This window comes from Xenopus tropicalis, chromosome 6 (assembly GCF_000004195.4).
Source record: "Xenopus tropicalis strain Nigerian chromosome 6, UCB_Xtro_10.0, whole genome shotgun sequence".
Taxonomy (NCBI): Eukaryota; Metazoa; Chordata; class Amphibia; order Anura; family Pipidae; genus Xenopus; species Xenopus tropicalis.
The window spans coordinates 111951532-111975710 of NC_030682.2; the positions used below are offsets into that span (position 1 = coordinate 111951532).

A 24179-nucleotide genomic window follows, 5' to 3' on the forward strand; every position below is an offset into this window, starting at 1 on the left:
AGGTGAATCACCCCTTTAATGGAGAGACAAGGAGCCAAAATCATGTTTGCTCCATCTAAACTTGCTTTTCTAAACACTAAATAAATGAGATATAATTATTATTCGGTGTTATATTACAAACATATTAATTCTGATCTTGCAAAGTAAAATAAAAATTTCAGAACAAGCCAAATAATTCTTCTTCTTCTAAACATTTGGGGAAGAAAAAGACAGAAATGCAAGTATACTGAGTGAAAATAAGTTTATATATTATACACATTTATATATACAAGAAAACATACATTGTTTATGAATGACATTGCTGTACCACAATAAGAGCTGCTAAATCTCAGGTAGTGGTTTTGTTCTGTGTCATTACGTACATTTTAATCATAAAAATAGGACATGAAAGGAACGCTATGTTAAAACCGCACTTTATTAGTTACTGCTATACCTGAAACCTAATGGGGCCACCAGATAAAAACCTAGCTGTGCCTGTCACAATGCAGCAGTTCCATTCTTAGGATGCAGTAATACACCTTCTCTGAGTAATGTCACCCTCTATTGTGCCTTCATTATCCCTTCAGAAATAGCAGGGCTGGCCAATGGGAGACTTAGCTAAAGCTGGCCATACATTATCATAGGACCAACGGGAGACTTGGCTAAGGCCATACATTATCATAGGACCAACGGGAGACTTGGCTAAGGCCATACATTATCATAGGACCAACGGGAGACTTGGCTAAGGCCATACATTATCATAGGACCAACGGGAGACTTGGCTAAGGCCATACATTATCATAGGACCAACGGGAGACTTGGCTAAGGCCATACATTATCATAGGACCAACGGGAGACTTGGCTAAGGCCATACATTATCATAGGACCAAGCTTATCCTGAAACTATCGTTTAAAAGTACGGTTTGTCCACCAACATAAAACAGCCATTTCAAGCAAAATCGTCTAGTTGAAACTAGGAGAACTACCTGCCTGGTCCTGCAAACAAACTGACAATGGGTAAATGTCATTTTTAACAATGAAAATGTTCCATTCTCTGACTGATGGATGAAAAATAGCTATATGTACGATCGCTCAGTGCCCACCTTATGATAATTTGATGGATTTCTCGGATCACACTAAACTGGTTGTTAGGGAAAAATCTCAATGTTTACGGCCAGCTTTAGGTTTCTATAAAAGCTTTTTGGTTAAGGGCAAGGCCCATTAAAGTACAGCTTGAGCGTGTTGAAGTAAAACATTTTAGAACAGAATCTAAATGTAGAATTCTGCCATGGCAACTGCTGATAAAATCTGAATTCTAATTCTCTAAATTCGTTATTAGAAGGTAAGTCACCAGTACTGGACAATGAATGTAATTAAACAGAAGTGCTCCATCATGACCCTTTAGAGGGAAACCTACTAAGCTGGCTACCATTGTGGCCAACTGGTTACATCTTACTTTATCTCTTAAGCTTTGGCTCCTAATATACATGACAGGTTTATATGAAGCTTATAAATGTTATTTCCCTTTAACTTAAAATATTGTAGCAGCTGCTTAGTATTCAGTGATGCCCAAGGCACACTGTGAGTGTTGTTTTACAATGTTTGCATTGAGATACAGTACTAATTGATTCATCCACTCGTACCTTTCACTGCATAGTAAGTGTTTCTTCTTTTGTAGGATAATATACAGTCAAGACTACTCCTTAGTGCAAAACATTTGCAGATTGTACAAATAACACTAGCACTTTGACAAGTGCTAAAAAGCTTTGATCAGTACCCTTTGTAGTACCCCAATGACTACATCTTCGGTCGCCAGCCGTTAATAAATTGTAATAATTTTTTCACCTGTAACTTGCTTAACTTAAAGTCCTCTGAGAGTATTTCTTCTGTTAGCTGGACAAGTAAATTTCCATCAATTTTTTCCGAAACAAAAAATGACACCACGTCCTCTGACAAACCAATGAATCGAAGGGATTTTGACACCTCTTCAACCGAGAGTCCTGAAAGATCAGTTGGTGGTTGCCAAGGAGACCCATCCCCGCAAGACCTAGGAGCTAGCTGCATGTGAAGTGGTGAGGAGAATGGGTAGGAAATAGAGAAAATATCCTGAACACCCTTTTTAGCAAGATAATGTTCTTCTGAAAAGTCTGGAGAGCAAGTCTGAATTTCCTCTTCGGCTCCATCAATCTTCATAGGCAGAGACAAGGGTTCCAAGAGAGCATTGCCTTCACTGGATTTTGGTGCACGAGGTGGTAAGGCAGGACATGACAAGCTTTGTTTCGTGCTATTGTCAGATATCATTCTATCAGTGGAACTTTCTAGTGAGTAGCTTGCAGACTTTGGACAGCCTGGGACAATGTCTGAGAGGTCACCTTGTGCCACCTGGTTGCACCCAGTAAAAGAACCACAGCCACCAAAGTCAAATGGAGCTGGACAATTTTTCTTTGGTGTTCCTGGTGTCTTTTGTCGAGGGTAACTATAATAACTGCGACACTGATCCATAGGTAAATCATTCACGTTAAGGCCTTCTGCCCCACCACAATATCGGTTTGGCCAGGATAATCGGGAAGGCAGGGCTTCTGACGATGTGCTACCACAAGTTAAATCGCTTTCAAGACCAACGCTTTCGTTTTTTATCCAGTTACATGGATAGCAGGAAACTTGAGAATTATCTGACGAGTTGGTCGTTTCACTTTCCGTGATGCCTCTGGAAAAAACATGAATTCAAGTTTAGGAACAGGTCATACACACAGGGTAATAAATTCTGTGCTTTCTTTTTCACAAATAGGATTTGTTTTAATGATCATTTTTGAGAAATAAATGGTTTACAAGCATGTTCATCTGTAGAGAAGTGCACATTACGGCGTCATTCTGGAATCGGACAATTAGAACTAGTGAAACCTTTCAGCAGCTCAGAATCAGCGTGTTGTTTTTGCCCATAAAAACATTACATTAAAGAACTCGCAAAGTTTAATATCTAAAAAACAAACAATTTTTAAAACAGATTTATTAAACATCAACTATGTTTTACTGAAGTTTTTAGAATAGCAACAGATCCCCATAAGCATAAGAGATTAAATTAAAAGGGGCAATCTACCCAATTATTGTAACACTGAATTCAAGCAATGGGAGTTGCACTGAACAAACATATTTTAAGAAATATTTATAATGTTTGATATTTTTTATAATTAACAAAACAGTGAAGCCAAAAATACTTTTAATTTCCAACGTCCTGAGTTATAAGGAGAAGGCGGCAATCGACTGGCCCATCCCATCTGATCCCTATAGAAGAAAGACTTCTTTGTCTGTAAACTTGAGACACTAAAGCTGGCCATGCACGTTCAGATTTTAGTCTTCTTCCAACAAACGTTCAGATATGGATTGTACATTTAAACGCAATGATCTGAAACATTCACACTAAAATTGTAGGATAAAGCCCTCAAAATATCAAATCGGATGTTCTGAACATGAAATAATTGGCAGAAAGTGACTTCCATTGTTGGTCCCTCAAGGATACCATCAGATACACAATACATGTGCAGATTTTATCTTTATCTTTCTAACCTAACTAGGTTTCATATGATTTTATTGGCGCTTGTATGGCCAGCATAAATGGAGCTGAGCGAAGGGAGAGGCTTGTTTATACATAGCTCATTATGTCTATTTAAAGTACAAAGGGAGGGACTTGTTTATACATAGCTCATTATCTCTATTTAAACAAAATCCTCTGATTAATGTGGAAGGGAGGGGGTGAAAGGCAGTGTAAAACCAAAACAATGCAAAATGATTTTGATGGTCCTGCATATAAAATAAAGGTTCTAGTAAAGGTGACCATACGTGGGCCAATAAAAGCTGCAGACTAACCAGGTTGATTGTCCAGCTTATTGTCCCATATATGGGGCCCTCAAACGGGCCCCTACCTAAATGATATCTGGCCTAAAATTGCGCAGATATTGATTGGGCAGGATTACAAATCCAGTCAGGGTGAAGAGTGCATTGGCTCCTTGATACGGTCCTTGCCCTGACAGAATACATCTTGTCACTGTGATTTGGCCCTATGACTGGATCAATCCTATCGCTCACCTCAAGGTGGGCATATTGGGGAAAGCAGATGTTTTCAGTGTTTGGCCACCTTTAGAGAGGGCTATACATGATATTACAGGGCAAGATGAAATATCTGCTTATTTGATTAGCATATATCCCTCTAGTTGCTGTTGAAGTAGAACTCTATATTATAGAACCTAAATTGCCCTTTAAAACAACTTCATGCTAGGTTGGCTCTATAACTACCACACTCTCAAGTACTTCAGAGTAACAACACTGCTCATAATCCATCTGACATAAGGAAATGCTAAACATCTCCTTAATAGCATACACGGGTCATTTTTGTGAGGAAACAATTTAAATATTTACAGCCTTGGACTGTTTGGCTATGCAGTTATCTGTGGTTTCTTCAGAGCTGAAAAGGTCACAATCATACTGGTGTCGGCTGCCCACATTCATTTGTCTATATGAGAACTTATTAGCAGACTGGAGGCATTTCATTTGCTAGATGACATGATTAATCATCTATTTATGATATGGCTAAAGCAGAAACCTACAATGAAATGTGTTTGCTTCCTGCAGAGCTTTTTATAGGTTCTTGGATTTCTTTTCTAAATGGGTTTCCATAACTATAAAACATCAGTATTTGCTGCACGCGTCCTTAGATGTGCGCTACAATTTACCTCTAAACAATAGGATAAAATATAACATCAATTTAATAAAGTATTATTAGCTACAACCCTCAGGGATTCATTAGATAAGGCTCCTTTAATATTTCTTGTTGTGTTATTTTTATAATTAAGAAATCTCTGCAAGCCATATACAGATGGTGTGCGGGGTAGCCACACAAATTTAGCTGCGCTTAAGTTACCATGGTAACCAAGTCATTAGGAGCAAAAGCTGCAGTGCTTTAAAGCTTGGGGAAAAAAGCTTTCCCCTTAATCAGTATAAAGCGGCAGGACATCCAATACTACAATTACCTCTGAACTGAATCTTGCCCAAAGGACCAGAAACACCCCAAAAATTATTTCTGCACAACTAATATTTCAGTCCTGTATAAGTTTGTTGACACAGAATTCCTGTTTTAAGGGTCATTTACAAATTAAGCCACAATTGTGATTGTGCTAAATTGTGCGAAGATATTGCCCTTGGGAACCCTGGAGCTACTGCCGCCCTGAATGTGATAGTAATTCTAGGTAGAGTTTCCACAGAGAAATGATCCAAAAGAATCACACGCTAATGGCACTTCAATGCAGTGAATAAATTCAGTGTTTAATACATCTATTAATTACAGCTGCATCTCTAATCCACCAAGTAAAAGGACTGCCAAGTGCTCTAAATAACCTCTTAGGCCTCATGCAGGAAGTAGATTTAAAGGAAAAATTAACTAAACTAAAGAAGTAGGGTAGAAATGCTGCACACTGTTTTGGGCACCTGTACTAGCCTATGGCAACCACAGTCCTTTTATTAGGGAAGATCTGGGCCTCTAAATATGCTCCCAGTAGCTCCCCATATTAATTTCTGCTTAGGGACCGTCGCACAATATACTGTATATATAGAATATAAATGTCCCCATACAGGGCAGATTAGTAATTTTATGTATTTTAATTACATGGCAGCTCTGAAACCTCATTTTCTGCTTGATAATTTGTGACAACCCCTAAGCTTAGCTTCTCTACAGCAGAAATACTAACTGTAGATTTTAGTATAACAATAGCCTTGGATACTATGCTTGTTCAAGAAATCATCCAGGCCCCTCTTATAGGCATTAACAGAATCTGCCATTACATCACCACTAGGAAGGGCATTCCCCAACCTCACTGCCCTCACCGTGAAAAACCACTTACACTGCTTCAAATGGAAGCTCCGTTCCTCCTCTCCTCTAATCTAAAAGGGATGGCCATTGGAGCGCTGGTCGTTTTTATGGGAAAATAGAAAATCCCCTATCTGCCTATAATCCCCTCTAATGTATTTGTACACAGTAATCATGTCCCCTCGCAAGAGCCTTTTACCACAGAAAACAACCCCAACCGTGACAGTCTAACCTTCCAACCTAACCTAACCAGTCTAAACCTTCCATCCCCTTAACCAGTTAAGTTGCAGTCTCTGCACTTTCTCCAGCTCATTAATATCCTTCTTAAGGACTGGAGCCCAAAACTGCACTGCATACTCAAGGTGAGGCCTTACCAGAGACCTATAAAGAGTCAATGCCCTTTTTTTATACAAGGCAATACTTTATTACAACTTTGTTACAATGGTCAACCAGAAGAACTAACATTGATATAGCTGGCTAAATACTTATGAGTAAAACTTAATCCCTGTGAAAAATGTATAATAAAGCCATTAGAATTCTAATTAAATCAGATGAAAATGACTGCAGGAGCCGCCAGACCGGGGATGTTTTGACGTATTTGGCCAGCTTGAATATACTGGAAAAACACTGTTTCGCTTAAAGGGGAGGGCATATCTTGGTAGCTTAATGCACAAAATGTCATATATATATATATATATATATATAATTGATAATGGGTGAGTGAAGTACTTCTTGTGTCTGTCTATATTTATATGTATTGTAGTGCTGCACTGCAAACCCCAATTAATGCACCTAATTTCCTCTATAGTTTTCTGCCTGCCATTCGTGTCAAACATTGCAAACCAACAGTGCCAAAGAAGGCTGGCTTTGTGTGTCTCCTGGCACTGCACTCTGCAATGCGCTTGATGTAGAGAGCAGCATTTTCTGAGCGCAAGTGCTAGGTAAGCAAACACTAAAGGGCGCGCTCTTGCAGCCCAGGAAATAATAAATGACCCTCTTGTCTAGTTATAAATTCAGAGGTAAGAAGATGCACTTTTAATAGCGCCACCTGTTGGGAAAAAGAAAACTCTTACTGTCCTGTGAAAATTCAGGTCCAGCAGCTGATGGCAAGTATTGGATGTCTACTTCAGTACCAGAGAACACAATGGAAGCCTGAAACAGACACCATTGACACTTACATGCTATGCAGACCTGATGAATAGTAAGAAAGGGTAGGGCTGGGGGATCTTGTTTGCTGCCGTGCAATTTTTCCAGCCGCTGGTGAAACAGATGGAGTGGGGGATGATGGCTTGGAACTGCGTGGAGGCACAGGCGGAGCATTCAGAAGTCTGCATTCTTCTTTTACCTAGATAGAATTAGACATAGCATATAATTATGCTACCAATGTGGTAAAACAATTCAGAGGAATTTCAGTAAAGAAAAACAAACTGGCCATGACAATTTCCAGGTATAATTCCTGTACAACAAGGATAAGTCAAATTACATTTGTAAGGGGCGTTAAATACAAGCATAAATACATCTATTCATGTCCTTAATCTGTATGGATAGTCCCCATTCTTCACTCTCTATTACATGATTTCAACATGAATTCTACAGATCTATAAAATAATCATATATGACACAAATAATAGTAGATAGATAGATGATAGATAGATAGATAAGATGAGTAGGTGTAATTCCAGTAGCAGTGGTAGAGCAGAAATGACAGAGATGCCCTTGCAGGCCAGACAGGTTTCTCAGCATTACATATATTGTATATTCCTTTATGCTGTCAACAAGCAAGTCAGATGTGTGACCTGTGTGTGGTAATACAAGAACCCCACATTGTAAGTAAAACAATACATATTTTAATGCACTGAGTGCTGATGGCACAAATACGACAGAAGTAGCTTTGCTTGGTTTGGAGAATGGTAGCGGATCACTTGCAGCAGCAAATTAATGTTTTTTTGCATCTATTAATCTACCTATTTTGATACACTGGCTACTCATCCATAAATATTATGTTACATACACAGATATGTTTTTAATGTACATATCTTTTGTTCAAATGAAAAGAACCAAAACCAGACATTAAGACAAAGTTTAATGAGGATACAGCAAAGCTATACATACACTGAAAGATCCACTTGTTAGGCAAGGTCACCAAACAAGTCTATCTTTCCCACCTTGTGTGGCATTATCGGGTCACAATTTCCAGACAAATTATGGTTGGGTAGGTCCGTCTGACAACCCCATACATGGACCAAAAAGTTGCCGACACAACCTGTTGGCAGCTGTTATTGGCCTGTGTGTTGCCAGATTTACCACATTTTTGTTTACACAGAAAAAAACAAAATCATATACAAAAGCATGATGTCTTAAAGGTTGTTGGTGACCCCAAAAATGGTGCTAGAAGTTGCAAGATAGATGCTTGCTCCTTGTTTCCCAACATTATCTGTCCTGTAGACTACTGACCACTGCCTGGGTGTCATATGTGCATGAGTAGTAGGACTTAAGCTGAAATAACCCAATATGTGTTTTATCAAAGATGCCACAATATTGGTGTAGGGCACTGGATGTGATTACCCTTTATTGGGGTAGTCCCCTAAAGTTTTGGTCCTAAATTCAAAGCTCTTCCTGGATTAAAGCATTTTCCTGGCAGTTCAGTAACTGGCCAGTGAATGGAATTGCCTCTTTCTTTGGATTCCACCTTCCTGGAAGGTGGGTGCAGGATAGGGCCTGGATGGAGGTAGGCCACTTGAAGGGTTTGAATACTGAGGATGGGACAATTCTGAGTTGACTAAATCCACTGTTCAATTATTGACCCCTGATGGGTTAATGCTTCGTGAGTAACTGTTAAATTCTGACACCTAATTTGTCACTGTCCTTCAAGTGATCTACATTTCTGCAATAAAGAAGTTATTCTTTGCATTAAAGAGATACTGACACCAGAAATGAAACCTTTTTTACATCTATCATAACATTGTCTTTGCATGAGCTTTATAATTTTGACAAAAAAGTATTTTCTGATGCTTTTTCATTCCTTATCTGATCCCCCATGTTCTTCTGTGAGGGGGCGGCCATATTTGTGCAGCAGGAGGCCGTTAGCATTAGAAGCTATAACTGACAGATTGAGAAGGGACAGTCAGGTAGGCAAAACAGTCAGGATTAGGAACTTCAAGCAACAATTACATACAAAACCAGCCCTAACAGTGAAAAAAGATCAACATGACCTATCAGTATCACTTTAAGACTGGCGCCCTGTTTATTTGATCAGTGATACCATTCCTCCAACATTACACAACTGCTGTATATTGATTTTTGATCAAAGCACCTCCACTTAACTATTACTTTACATTGGTATTCCTTGTATAATAAAAGTACAGTGTATTACAACTTGCACTGAGGCTAAACCTGACAATGTATGATAGATGTTAATGGGTCTCATACTGTAAATAGCTGATGAATTATTCACTATTAAAATGTTTGGGCCTTCCCAGTTTGGCAGTAATTTACGGCACTAAAGACAGGTCCTGCTAGTCACACAGGCATGCTAGCCAGACTCCTTAGTTTAGACTGGTAAAGCACGGGCAAGTTCTGAATACAAGAAGTATCTGAAACAGTAAAATTAAAGCAGTCCTAACTTACACCAGCGTTTACACTGAAAAAAACCATATACAGGCATTGGATCCATTATCCAGAAAGTTACAAATTATGGCAACTCATCTCCTATAGACTCCATTATAAGAAAATAATTCAAATTTTTTAAAAATGATTTGCTCTTTCTCTGTAAAAACAAAAAAGTATCTTGTACTTGATCCCAACTGAGATAGGATTAATCCTTATTGGAGGCAAACAATCCTATTGGGTTTAATTAATGTTTAAACGATTTCTTAGTAGACTTAAGGTATGGTAATGCAAATTACAGAAAGACCCAGGTCTAGAGCATTCTGGATAACTGGACCCATTTCCGTAATAAATACAGGCACAACATACATAGTAAGGAAATGACACAGGTAACAATCTACATATAGCAATTGCCTGTAAATTGCCTTGTTTGACACACTGCACGCGATTCTAGACTGACATTATTAGTCTGGATCAGACAGACTTTATCAACAGGAGAATCGCGTGTCTGACAATAGTACCGATATGGCTCTTTACCCGTCTCCAAGACATGCTCCAGTAACATAAGCAGGTGTGGGTGTTTTGCCTCTTGTTGCTACTGATTGTGCTTGACGTGTGTAGGTGGTGGGTTGAGAACACATTATTAGAAACCCCTGCGATTTAATTCTTATATTTCCACTAAGATGTAGGTACATTCTGGATAAATGTATCCAACTCTTAATCAACAGGCTGAGTTCATTTTATCTGTTCTATAATAAGCTATAAGATAGGTGCTAAAGGAACTGACACTATTACAATGTATTCAGACATTACATTAGGTAGGCTTTATTTAACTGTGCACATTATGCATCCCCTTTGTCCCTGGTACTGCAATACAAGTGAATCAAAAGCAATTGCCCCTTTCAAAGCAGCACCTCAGTAAATCTGAACGCAGAATATAATGTCTTGTGTTTTTGTCCTTCTACTACAGGTCCTGGAGCAGTAGCATCTCAATGTAGCCATAGTCAGCACTGTTACATTTCTCACCCTTAATGGTTAGAACACCACTAATCTGTCTTAACATATAGTGCTGCATGCAAAGAAAGGGCTGCAACCACAATAGTAGTAATTGGGTATTTTACTGGGTCAGTCCACAATGTGGATAATGCCTGGTCCTCCTTTACAGCTTGAGACAATTTTTATTGTGGAGTTTGCTATTTAAAAGTGGCCTATACGGGCCACTAAAATTAGCAGATGGTCTGAGTCAGCAGCTTATTGGCTGTGTATGGGGCCCTCAGACGGCCTGCCTGACTGATATCTGTCTGAAAATTGGGCAGATGTCAATTGGGCAGGTTTAAAAATCTTCAATCTGATATCACCAACCTCTAGGTGGGCATATCTTGAAAGATCTGCTCGTTTGGCAACAAATGGATCTTACCATGTATTCCCACCCTAAGTTAGTTAAGAAATGGCTGGTACAGGTTTCCTGGAAAACTGTGTTAACGTTTAGTGCAGTTCTAATGGTAAAATGAGAGCCACTTTCTGATTCAGCCCCAAAATGGCAGAGTGTGCTTTGCACTGGCTTGGTACCCAAGTAAGGCAAATTGAATAAAGGTGGCCATACACATGCCAAGCATGTTTCTGTTTGTCCAGAGGAACCAACAGGCAGCCATACATGGTTATGTTCAGCTAAAGCAGTGATCCCCAACCAGTGGCTCGGGGGCAACATGTTGCTCCCCAACCCCTTGGATGTTGCTCTCAGTGCCCCCAAACCAGGTAGTTATTTTTGAATTCCTGACTTGGGGGCAAGTTTTGGTTAAATAAAAACAAGATTTCCTACCAAATAAAGCCCCTGTAAGCTGATAGGGTGCATAGAGGCCCCTAATAGCCAATCACAGCCCTTATTTAAACAGTACAGGTAGACATATAGGTAGACATTCACCAAACAAAGAAACGATGTCTAAGAAGGTAGTCCTGGGAGCCAGTGCAGAAAGGATGATTAAACAAGTGGATGGAAAAACATTTTTTAAAAACAAGCCCCTACGGCTGATTAGTTATCCTCTCATGGATCAATTACAACTGGTGCGTTCCTGTATCACAGATGATCCACCCATAGCTATTTGAAAGTTAGCTAGAATTGTAAATACCTCACTGTGCTGCCAGTATAGCAGTCAAATCATTCCCTATCCACTCCCCATTTAATGTTAGGAAAGCATGTCTCAACTCCTCACCCATCAGGGATATGGCATTTTGCTATCAAAGGTACAATAGCTTAAGCATGTGTAATTAAATGGGCAGTGCAGACACTAACTTGTGTGTACTCATGTCTAGGGATGTTTGAATAAAACCATGCTTTCTCTTTATAAGAGACTATAAAGCTCTAACTGGGAGGGTTAGACATGAGACAATAAGAATAGGGAAAGAGCTATGTGTTGGGTTTGTATAATGAACAGACACTGATACAAAATACATTTTCTGAGCCCCCACCCAAGCCTTTAAAAAAAAATTGCCTTAGACTAAAAAAGGTTGTATAGTTTTGTTGACTAATATTTCTGCATTCAGCACCAAAAGAACAGGTTTGACTTTCTGAAAAATTAGTGTCAAATGTGTGATATTTGGAAAACCTTGCATAAGCGCGGTCAAAATACACATTCGAAAAAGTGAGTTACTGTAGCAGGTTTGAAGGGGCAATATTTGTGCCACCCTAGGCCCGGGCCTTTGTGGCCTTTCCACAAATTTGGGCCTGTTTATCTATTATTATCTTAATAACCCCGTTTGTATTAATGTATTCAACAGTATGCGTACATAAGTAGCGCTTTATAAATAAAGATATACATACAGTTCTGGTGATATTAAAAAGGAGAAGGAAAGGCTAGTAAAGAGTTAATCTCAAGCTGCAGGCATACCTTCAGTTGTCTCAATAGTGCCCTTAAGTCTCCCCATATTTCTCCCGTTCAGATGATCAGAAACCAAACAGGAAGAAAAAATGCTGAGCTGTGTAAAGAAAGTTCCCATAATGCCTCACTCCTGCACAGACACCCAGACTTAGTGAACATGCTCAGTTAGTTAGACTATGGGGCACATTTACTAATCCATGAACGTCCGAAAAGCGTCCAAATGCGTTTTTTTCGTAATGATCGGTATTTTGCGACTTTTTCGTGAATTGTCGCAAATTTTTCGAGCTCAATACGAAAAAGTTGCGACAATTCGCGAAAGTCATAACGGCTACGAAAAAGTCACGGTGGTGACGAAAAAAATCGCCAAAAATACGAAAAAGTCGCAAAATGTTCGTTTCCAATCCGATTTTTTCCCATTCGGGATTCGGATTTGTGGATTAGTAAATCAGCCCCTATGAGTCAGCTTCCTGCTGATTGGCTCAGATCCACATATCCACATTCCTAAGGGGGGGAGTGAGTTCTTAGCATTCTTGAGGGAGGGGGGAGCAGGAGAGAGCAGAGAGCAGAAAGCTGCGTGTCTCTGGCAGAGGAAAACAGACACAACTAATCTTTTTACAGAGAAGTCAGTGCAGCATTTCTGTGAGTGCTTATGGCTGTATTTACATAGAGCTTTCTGATAAAGCTTACTGAGTTTTTACCTTTCTTTCTCCTTTAAGTGTTTTTAAATTAGTAGGCTGGCCAGTCACAAAGACTTTTAGGGTAATGTCCCATAGGGAGATTAGTTGCCCACAATAAATCTCTGATACCTTGAGTGACTAATCTCCCCAAAAAGCATTTCCACTGGCAATAAGGGCTCTGGCACACGGGGGAGATTAGTCGCCCGCGATAAAACTCCCTGTTCGCGGGCGACTAATCTCCCCGAGTTGCCTACCCCTGCCATCCCACCAGCGAACATGTAAGTCGCCGGCGGGATGGCAGACGCGGCGGCGCGATTTCGCGCAAATCGCCGAAAAAGACTCGCGAGTCTTTTTCGGCGATTCCCTGAAATTGCCCCGCCGCGTCTGCCATCCCGCCGGCGACTTACATGTTCGCCGGTGGGATGGCAGGGGTAGGCAACTCAGGGAGATTAGTCGCCCGCGAACGGAGTTTTATCGCGGGCGACTAATCTCCCCCGTGTGCCAGAGCCCTAAAGGGAACTGTTGGTGGAAAGGCCTACGAATCCCTGGGGCTTCAAAAAAATATTGGTGTATTTACATAGACCTTTCTGATAAAACCATATTGATTGAGGTAGTTTTGGTTGCATATATATATATATATATATATATATATATATATATATATATATATATATACACATATCGGTTATTGATTGCTTGATATGTTACTTTGTATGTCCAATGTATGTAACCCACATACATTGTACAGCGCTGCGGAATATGTTTGCGCTTTATAAATAAATGTTAATAATAATAATAATACACACACATGCGTGCTTTTGCAAGTGCAAGCCGCCCACACTGGGAGGGAATTTGTGGTCATGTTTAGTGGCGTGCATAAGCATAATGAGTGATGAGTGCTTCTTGTGTTGAGCTTGTGTGTATGGGAAAAGGGCAGAGTATACTGGAATGCAACATGATGCGTTTAAGTTGCTTTCTGCACTTACATGCACCTGTGTCAGCACAGCCCCATATGAAAGAATGGATTTGCCTTTTGTCCTGCCCTCCCCTGCAATTGAAAGCAGGAAGAAATGCCTGTTTCTACAAACCCTAAGGTATGGAGACCCAGTTTACAGAAAGAACTCTTATCCCATACCCATACCATTAAATCCGGACAAGGCTAACGGGAGCACAGTGGATATTACATACAGGTATCGGACCCCTTATCCGGAAACCCATTATCCAGAAAGTTCCAAATTACGGAAAGGCCATTTCCCATAGACTCCATTTTAGTCAAATAATTAAAACATTTAAAATGATTTCCTTTTTCTCTGTAATTATAAAACAGTACCTTGTACTTGATCCCAACTAAGATGTAATGAATCCTTATTTGAGCCAAACAATCCTATTGGGTTTAATTACTGTTTCAATAATTTTTTTTAGCAAACTTAAGGTGGGAGATCCAAATTACGGAAAGACCCCTTATCCGGAAAACCCCAGGTCCCCAGCATTCTGGATAAAGGGTCCCATACCTGTACATAAAATCACCACAGATTTTTTAAGTGAATGAAATTGGCAGGACCTTGCCATTAGGACCTAAATATACAGGCAGAGAAGCAAAAATGGACTTACAGCTTCAGATTTTGGAGGCACTGGAGGTGGAGGTAGGGATACATCCAAACTCTTAGTTGTCAGAAGAGATCCAGGAGAGGGAAGAGATGACGTGCCGCACCGAGAGGGAAGTGAACCTCTGAATGGATCACATTTGTTTTTCTCACTTTGTGACCGTGTGAGAGGCTGCGCACTCCTTTTAACTGATCCTTGTTCTAGCCATAACTCCTCATAAGGAAGTTCTGGCTTGGCTGGTAGACTTGTTAGTTCTTCACTGCTTTCAGGGAAAAGGTAATCACTTCCACTATCACACGAGTCCTGATACTGTGGGGAATCTTGAGGAAAAACGGCCCAATCCCCGCAAAGATCTCTGCAGCCATGCAGATTCACCTCACTGTTTCCGTGAAGATTGTTTCCATAGACACAAACTGAAAGCCTATGGAATGACTGAGTCAGTTCATCCCGAGCGTAACTGAGGGAATTTGGTATATGGCTGTGGCCAGAACACCATGTCTTTTTAGGGCTTTTGCACTCTTCACTCCAGTCTGCTTTCACATCCCTCACTGCCCGAGAGTATTCTTCTATATCAAATTGTTCTTGGCATGTGTTGTACCAGTGCTGCACTACAGAGTCTTGCCACACTTCTCCCTTGACGAGATTTTCTGGAAGGCTAAACTTTGGGACTGATAAATGCAATGGAAAATGCATGGGGATTATTTTATTGCCCTGTAACACACAGCAAACTACAACAGTCTTGGTCTGGATGTTGACAAATTTGTACCGATGCCCTTCCCGTATGAAATGAAGGTCATAGGGATTTCTAGGGGGTGGGCTAGGCACAGTTACATTTACGGGCAATCTTGTTTTCTCCACAATGTTGCGTATCGTGTGTTCTCCTTCCTGCATCTGAATCTCCAGAGGGCTGCGAGTGCTGAACCTTCCCTTACACTGAAACGGGAGGCTGATGCTTTCGTTCGTTCTATGGTTCATGCATATGAGGCAGGGCATTTTGCCTTTGCCCAGTTTGCTGATCGAGTTCAGCTTTCCAATCTTCTTAAAAATGGTATTGAGTCGGGACTTCTCCTTGGATGTTTTTGCATAAAGAATTTCTGCCTGCCCCATTAATGTTAGCTCATCCCCAGTGCACAGCGTAATATTGTAAACCTCAGTATCTTCATTGCACTCTCCTGAAGCTACCTGGAACAGAACACAAAGAAAACATCTTGATATTTAGATAATTGCCTTTCCCAGCACGCTGTTAAATGAAAGCAAGCAGTACTCACATTAGTATCACAGGAACAGTGCATTATAATGTGGGTAATGCCATCTATGCATTTCCTCTGAACAGATAAATCACAGACTGATAGGAATATTCACATAAAAAAATAATACTGCATGAAAAGTGCACACTCTATGATTTACAATCCTTTCTACTTCCCAAATCACACAAACAATCATTATCTATTCATAACAATAAGCATCTATTCCTATGCCATTCATACTTACCACGGCAGGTTAATATTCAATACAGATTAATGCCAAGTATAAATCTGCAGCCGCTAATGTTTGCACTGTACAGACCTCAAGGTTAAAAGGTGGCCACCATTATATTCTTTTAAAGAAAACTCTGGTCAAAAGGCTGTGAGGCTTTGCATTGCTGTACTAAAATGATTACACGCAGGAAGGAAAATATTGGTGTTCTTGTGTAAAATGTTTTTAGCTATCAAGTCGGCTAGTGTACCATAGAGTGCTATTTACATATACATGGAAGTCTATGATCTGTGAACATAGCTTTATCTGAACCTCAGCAGATTTAACCAAAAATAAATTCTGCCAACAATTATGTTACCATTATTTCTCTTTGAAACAGGCTGAGATGTAGGGGTGCAGAAATAAATTTACTAGGTATATGAAAAAGACCACTATACCAATTCTTTTGAGGAGGACTGGGTATTCAAGCCAAATCCGAAAATGAAGGATTTGGTGCATTCCTAATTTTTTATTTAAGGCTGAGTTATAGAAACAACCTATGAGACAAGTATTTTCAGTGTGTGTGTTTGGTGTCTTTGGCCCTTTAATCAGAAGTTGCTCTTGTCAGGTAATTTTATCTTTATGCCATGTGGGAGGCAGATGAGTAAGATGAACAGACGGTAATGCATATTTTCTGGAACAGATGAGTACCTGCTGGTAATAAAAACTGTAAAAAGTCGTTAAGAATGGAAAAAACATTTTAAAAGAACTGGGTTCCAAAACTAAAGAGCAAAACCAGAAGCCTACTCAACTTTATCAGTGTCAGCCCTAGAAACATACGGACAACATGGCACTACTCATTTTATGCACAGAGATGCTTTCACCTAAAAGTTAACTTTAAGGGGGTCATGTAATATAAGGACCACAATTTGACGCAGTTCTCTTTACCTACAGCAACCAAACAGCAGATAGCATGTTACTGCAAACATGTAATTGGTCACTGCATCTGAACTGAGTTTTTTATATATTGAGGTAAGTAGGTTGTTTTTCTTGTTTGCCTCACTCTGCTGCCTCTTTCAAGCTTTTAAATGGGGATCACTGACCCTACTGCTCTGTACACTTAATTATTTTACAAATCTTTATTATATCAGGGGGTGGCCCAGTGATGTCTTGGGGTGGAGTTTTTACATTGGAGGTGGGGCTATGCCAACATAGGCAATCTTTATGCAGTTTTTACAACAGCCTATTAAGTAACAGGCAGTCCAGTTAAAAATCCTTCTAATGCCAGGGCACAATTTGCAAAGAGTCTGCATGTCTTATGTGTAGGTACATGGGTTCCCTATGTGTATTCAACACTCTAAAAACATACAGGTGTGTTTATTATTATTATAGCGGCAGTATTTATTACTATTATTCCTATTAACACATATTTATAAACATTCTTCTGCGACGTATACACCCATCAGTTATATACAACAGATAGGTGTATCCATCAAATGTACAGATTTCATACAAAAGTACAACTGATACAAGAGGTAAAGAGTGCCCTGCTCAATAGAGCTTACAATCTAAAAACCAAGGAATTATCCTTAGGAAATATAACTTGATTAATATGAATTGATAAAAAAAAGTTCAGTCAATGCCTGGCTTCTCTCTGTTGGTATGAGAAGGAACTATGTGTGCACCATAGCTTTCAACAAGAGTTCCTTCTTGTATGATCTGCTCAGCCCAGGTTTATGTGAGCAGTCTGTAAAAAAGACCATGAGGCAACCCAATGGCTGCTAAATAAGAGGAGACTAGGGGGGGACAAAACTCACTGCTAGCATTTCCAGACACTGACTATTATGGCAGTTTGCTTGGTGTTTTCTTGTTTCCTGAGAGGAAACTTCATGCAGTCTGTGATATCTAAGTAGTACTAATCACTTCCTGCACATTAATCCAGGAAACAATCAACATGTTATGAACAACATCAGACCAGCAGATTAGCACCTATTGGCCAAGTGTTAAAAGCAAATCTAATAGAGGAAACAATGGCTCTTTTACTTATGGCTTCTTGGCACAACAAATTTGCTTTCTAGAAAAACAGAGGTAGCATTAATACAAAATAAGGACAGCATTATGCTTACTTCCTGGAAACAATACATTAGATTTAACATAGCACTTATTTGGGGTTAATATGGGACCATTTACTGGTTAATTACCTTATTGAGTTTATATGGGTTACTGCCACTGGGCAAACTAAATCCATTTTATTTCATAAGGGGGACAGTGTTCTGTGTCCCCGATTTTCACTCACTTTCCACTAAACTACATAAGGTTTTGACTCAACACTTAGTAGACTAGTAGTTATTGTGCCTTCTCATTATGACCCCCAGGCAGCACATTTTAATTTATCTGCCCCTAAATAATTTTACAAGTTTGTAAACTAACTCTTTAATTTCATGTAAACTCACATATCAAAAGTCTAGAAAATCCCCTGGTTTTTAAATACCTTGCTTGTAAAGTTGATAAACAAATATTTTAATGCTTATAATTCACATGGGGTAGCAGTGCCTCACAACTTGGGTACCCATGATGAGTTGTTGCAGTGGTCTTTCCCATCAGTCAAATACAGAGAAAAATGGCAATATAAAAGGTCAACTGGCAATACAGAAAGATTTCCATGGACTTGGAGATGGTTTGTTGATATTACTTTTCTAAGGAAAGATTTTGGGGGAAAAAAGGAAATATTTTATATATTTTACTATTATATTAGATCTGTGACAGCACCTTGATCTGCCATAGCCAGCACACTAATCCCCCTACAGCTCTGCTATCTATCAGGCCCGGACTGCCAATCTGTTGATTCTGGCAAACCAGAGGGTCTGCTGTAAGATGCCATAGACAGTCACTATTTAGTGAGTTGGTGGAGGGCTGTTTCTGTGGTCTCTGTGTACTTGAAATGCTAGGGCTAGTTTAAAATACCACTCCAGAATGGCTTTGGAAAGCCCTAGCTATAGAGTTGTGGGTTGTCAGAATAAGGCAACCTTTTGCCCATGATGCTCCACATCCCTGCATTGTAATAGTCTTGTCTAACATGTTTTTATATATTTAAGCAGTGGCACGTTCTGGGCATAAGGGGTCTGAATGTACTCCAAGTTCTTCCCATGGATGCAGCCAGACACTGCTGGAAGCTCCTATTAGTGGTAGTGTTATATTTGTACATAGCAAAGAAATTAGATATTAAAAAATAAATGTTACACATAAAAATGTTTTTTTTCTTCTTCCAAATCAGATATTACATACGGGATCTTACTTACAATTGTTTATGGTATCTGTGACAACCGGTATGAATATTCTGGATGCAATTTCACTCTGGCAAGAACTAACAAGGATGTTTTCTTCTCCGATTACCTTGTTATGAATGAGAAAGTTTACCGAAATTCAGTTTCCATGGGAGCAAACCTGCTTGACGTCAGACAAAAATCTGGTGACATTTAACCTTTTTATTTTTTTTCCTTAAACTAATAAAATGAATGGAGCTGCTTTAATAATTAGAAATATATTGGAGGAGCTTTATTTTCATCCAAGATTTTTCACAGCTTGGCTAATTGGCTGCGTCACTAAATAAATATTGCTTCTTTCCTAGTGCTCGCTTGGCTACAGCTCTGAGCCACAGGTAAAGCCAATATTCTGTGCAAGTAAAACGTGTTTCTGTTTAAAAACAGCTGCCCCGAGGAATTAAGAGACTTTACCTGTATATATTGTATGGAGGAAACCAGTGGTGTTCGACTGATAATTCAGATGAAGGCCAGTCTGGCCTTATCACAAAACCTTAATAGCTATGCAGTAATTGAGGCACATATACACCAGTGCAGTAATGCACAGTGGCCAGTGAAATGTTTGCTTTAGTCTTTATATATGCACTAGACTAGTAACATAACTGCTGAATGGCTACAATGAATTATATACTGATCCACTTTCACCAGCACCCCACTGATCATTATACATTCAGTGATGTCCTCCTACATTAATACTTCAGGAAAAGTAAAACCTACCGAGTACCCTATTATTTAGCATGGAACTAACTGAACTGGATGCCTCGGTCCACCAACAAATACTGTCACTTGGATCCAGCTGTACAGATTAGTACAAAGGAGCTCACACCCAGTGAAACTAGATGTGCATCTGCAGTATGTTTCCAACAGTCAGATGCATTGGATGACAGATTTTGGGTTGACGTGAACGAGTTCTACAATACCAGTCCATATAAGGAAGCCTGACAACAGGCCAGCCACAAACGAAGCTGCAGTCTGAATGCAGACACACAATAAAAGCTCAGCTAGTGTAGTGATCTGGGGCATCCTCCTTATTCGCTTGAAGGAGGCAACATAGGGTTATCACTTCAGCAGCAACTTAAAAATGAATACCATCAGCTTCTCTTAGTGCTGCAAATGGGTCCCTCTAGGACTGTTGAGGCCCCTTATCATAGATTGGGAGCTAGACAAGGGTGAAACCAGTGTGGCAAACGTGGCAAAAGGCAACTGTCCTAGCTTTACTCAAAGGGGTAGTTGGCCTTTAAGTTTAAGTAACTTTTAGTATGTTTAGCCAGCTTTCAAATGTGAATATATTACTTTGTAACGCTTCATTTACTTGATTTGCATATGTAAATTAGGATTCGGTTCGGTATTCGGACAAATGTTTCACAAAGGATTCAGGGTACAGCCGAATCCCAAAATAATGGATTCAGTGTATCCCTATTTTTGAAGCTCTGGCACCCTGGCTAATGGAGTGCTTCTAGGAACCTTTAAAAATAAAAAGATTCTTTATTTAAGTCATTTTAAAAACGTATCAGGCCAACGTTTCGGTCTCCTGCTAAGACCATTGTCAAGCCTTATTTTTAAAGGTTCCTGGAGTGCACCTGTTTTTTTCTGATTTTTTTGGATAACCTTGCATAATCTGGTAGCACCCAGGTCATTCGGTCTGTTGGTGCGCTGAAAACCTATAGATTGTATATATATATATATTTCAAATATGTATAGGAGAGGGACTGAATAGGCCCCCGGCAGCTAATAATCTATTGCTCTGTGAGGCTACAATTTTAATGTAATTGTTACTTTTTACTCTATTCAGTCACTCTCCTACTGAAACTGCCCCACATTCTGTGTGTGCATGTGTGTGTGGGGATTCTATTGGCAGTTTCAACAGGCTATCAAACAATTAAAAATATAGTTCAACCAAAAACAGAGACTGTCGACCAAGAAGACATACTGTACTACCCACAAACCATTAACAGCCAATACAATCACTAAATATCATGCAGGGAGGTAGTATCTCCATAAATAGGCCTCACATAATTCATATTTCACATCATTCAGTCTGGAACCAAAAATTGCTAGCGGCTAGTTTACAGCTTGTTTATCTACTATGTGGTCACACCAGAACCTGATCCCTAAGGGCAGTGGCACACTGATAAATCTTCACTATCGCGGGCGACTAATCTCCCCGACATGCTATCCCAGTGGCAAGAATGTAAATCGCCGGTGGGATGGCATTTGCGTCTCTTCGGTTTCCCGAAGTCACCTAAAGTTTCCTTGCGAGGCAACTTTGGGCGACCGAAGCGATGCGTATGGCATCCCACCGGCGATTTATATTTTTGCCAGTGGGACAGCGTGTCAGGGAGATTAGTCGCCCGCGGTAGTGAAGATTTATCAAGGGTGACTAATCTCCCCATATGTCATGGGCCTAAAAACACTTCAAGTCCCATGAACAAACCCATATGAAGGGAAACTTTAAAGGGTAAGGAGATAATTCAACTTTTGCAGATAATGACATTCTAAGGAAACAATCTGCAATTAATTATACTTAAAACATGAGAATTGATTTAACCATTACACTAACAGCCCAAAATGTGAGAATATCCTATTATTACTGGCATCGGACAAATTCTACAAAAAATAAATAAAACAAAAAAAAGAAAAGTAAAATTCCAGGGCTCAAATGTAGTTCTGTAACAGTTGGAGCAAGTTGCCAAGCCATTCTGTATTGCTAAACATACAACTGGTCAATTATTTAATAAAAGCATACCTCCTGGAGGCTGGCTAAGTGTAAAATATTAACAGGTTGAGGGTATTGACCAATTTCATCTCTGGCTTGGTCAAATTTGAAAAATAATTAACTGCATTCATTGTTTTAGTCTTGAACAAAACAAAAAACAAAACAAAACTGTAGAGCCGATTAACCCCCAACACCCACACAAGTGATCAATGTGCATTTCCCTGCCCCGTGTGTTATCACTCATTTTGTTCCCTGTAGGTGTTTACGTACATTTGTAACCTAAAACTCATTTTTAAATATGCAAAGGTCAATATCAGTGAATGGGCCTGTGAGATCATTTTCTTGTACAGATCGCTGCCCTGCGATTAACATGAATTCATCAATTGGGCACCTGCACCCTTTCATGGTGTTTCCTGGCCTTTAATAACATGTTTTGGTCTTTTGGATCTCTATGCTGTAAAAATATTGTGTATTGTTGGATTAGATACAAACATTATTACAATTAGTATTAAAGGACATGTCAACCCCAAAAATATTTTTTTTGCCTAATAAAAGAAAACATAATTCTAAGCAACTTTCCAATATCAATTTATTAAAAAAAAAAAAAATTAGTGCTTTAAAAGTTATGTGTAAATGTAGTTGCCCTAGAAAGCAGCATTTGCTGTACTCCTGGTTGTTACTTTTTAAACAATGTTGCAAATGTCAGGCTCCTCCAGCAATACAGGTCTGTAAAATCTGCTGGCATTTGTTATAGTGTTTCAAAGCCAGAGCCACCAGGGCAGAGAATAGAAAGGACAGACAAACGCTGCTTTTAATGGCAGTTATATATTCAAATAACTAAAAAGCCATTAGAAATAAGTAATGAATGTATATTGCAAAGTTGCTTTTAATCAAGTTTACTTTTATTAGGCAAAAAATTATTTTTGGGGTTGACTTGTCCTTTAATAGGGTGAAGACCTTTCTTTGAAATACAATTTTTTTAAAAAAATATAAAAGTTATAAATATTCCCTTAGAAATCAGGCAGGTAAAGGGGTAGCATGATTTAAACACTGACATGCTGAGACAAAATGCAATTGGTCTTTATTTTTTATTCTTGTAGTATTTCAGTTATTTTGCATTTTGTTCAGCAGGTCTCTAGTTTGGAATTTATATCTAGTTGATATCCTAGTAACCAGGCAATGGTTTGAATGAGAGACTGGAATATGTAATATTATTAATCATAACTAATAAAAAATTAACAATAAATTGTAGCCTCACAAAGCAACAGTTTTTTTTGGCTTTCAGTGTTAGTGCCCCCCCCCCCCCCCCCCATTTGAAAGCTGGAAAGAGGCAAAAGAAAAATGCAAATAATTTTTTAAAAAAAAAGCCTATAAAAAATAATGAAGACCAATTCCAAAGCTGCTAAGAATAGGACATTCTAATACTGAACCACCCATTTAAGCAGTTCATACTATAGCAGGGAGATATATATTTCTAAGCAGTCTAGTTGCTTCCAATCTGCAACTTCCAGCGCCCCCCTGGCCACCAGAGCTGTACAGCCAATATTTCCCTACCCTACTGGTAAGTTTCTGCCAGAGAAACTCTAGTCTCTTAAGCTACAGAGAAATTTAAAAGCAGTATTCATTTAACATAACATTTTTATGGCCAAATTCCTGCAGTCATAAAGTTACCTGTACATCCGTGTCTCTGAATACTTCCCACGCACAAGTTAATAAAAATATCTGCTTCTTCCTACCCACATGAATTTTTGATGTTTTACATAATGAATGTACAGATGTCTCAATCCAAAAGAAATGCAGAAAGCATTAACAGGAAAAAAGAAGCTTTTGAGCCACCCCCACCATAAAGATTACACAAAAGGTATGTTGGTCTTATGTTTATAACACAGTTACTCTATATTTTAATATATGGCACTGGAGGTTTATACAGTATTTGCACATAAGGTGAGAATGCCTTTCCAGAAAGACAGACATACAAGGCCAGGATCTGTTGGGACTCCATCCTGGTCTGTGGAAACTGCCTCATGTTAGGCACTCATATGCATTGTTGGTCAAACACTTTGGCTTAAAATCACCCAAACTGGCCAA

General features: G+C 39.3%; 1 protein-coding gene across 4 annotated transcripts in view; it reads right to left on the reverse strand.

The window, feature by feature from the left end:
* Positions 1–224: 224 nt before the first annotated feature.
* Positions 225–24179, reverse strand: part of garem1 (GRB2 associated regulator of MAPK1 subtype 1) — an 85845-nt gene continuing 61890 nt past the window's right edge. For 3 of the 4 annotated variants that reach the window (XM_004915201.4, XM_002934118.5, XM_031903647.1), the window contains exons 4-6: positions 14607–15782; positions 7015–7181; positions 225–2686 (exon numbers count right to left, since the gene is read on the reverse strand). In XM_004915201.4, coding sequence (XP_004915258.1) covers positions 1777–2686; positions 7015–7181; positions 14607–15782 — 2253 coding nt within the window. In that variant the 3' untranslated portion in view covers positions 225–1776. Of the gene's footprint in view, positions 2687–7014; positions 7182–14606; positions 15783–19354; positions 19438–24179 lie in introns of those variants that run through there. The other variant, XM_031903648.1, reaches the window with a different exon arrangement.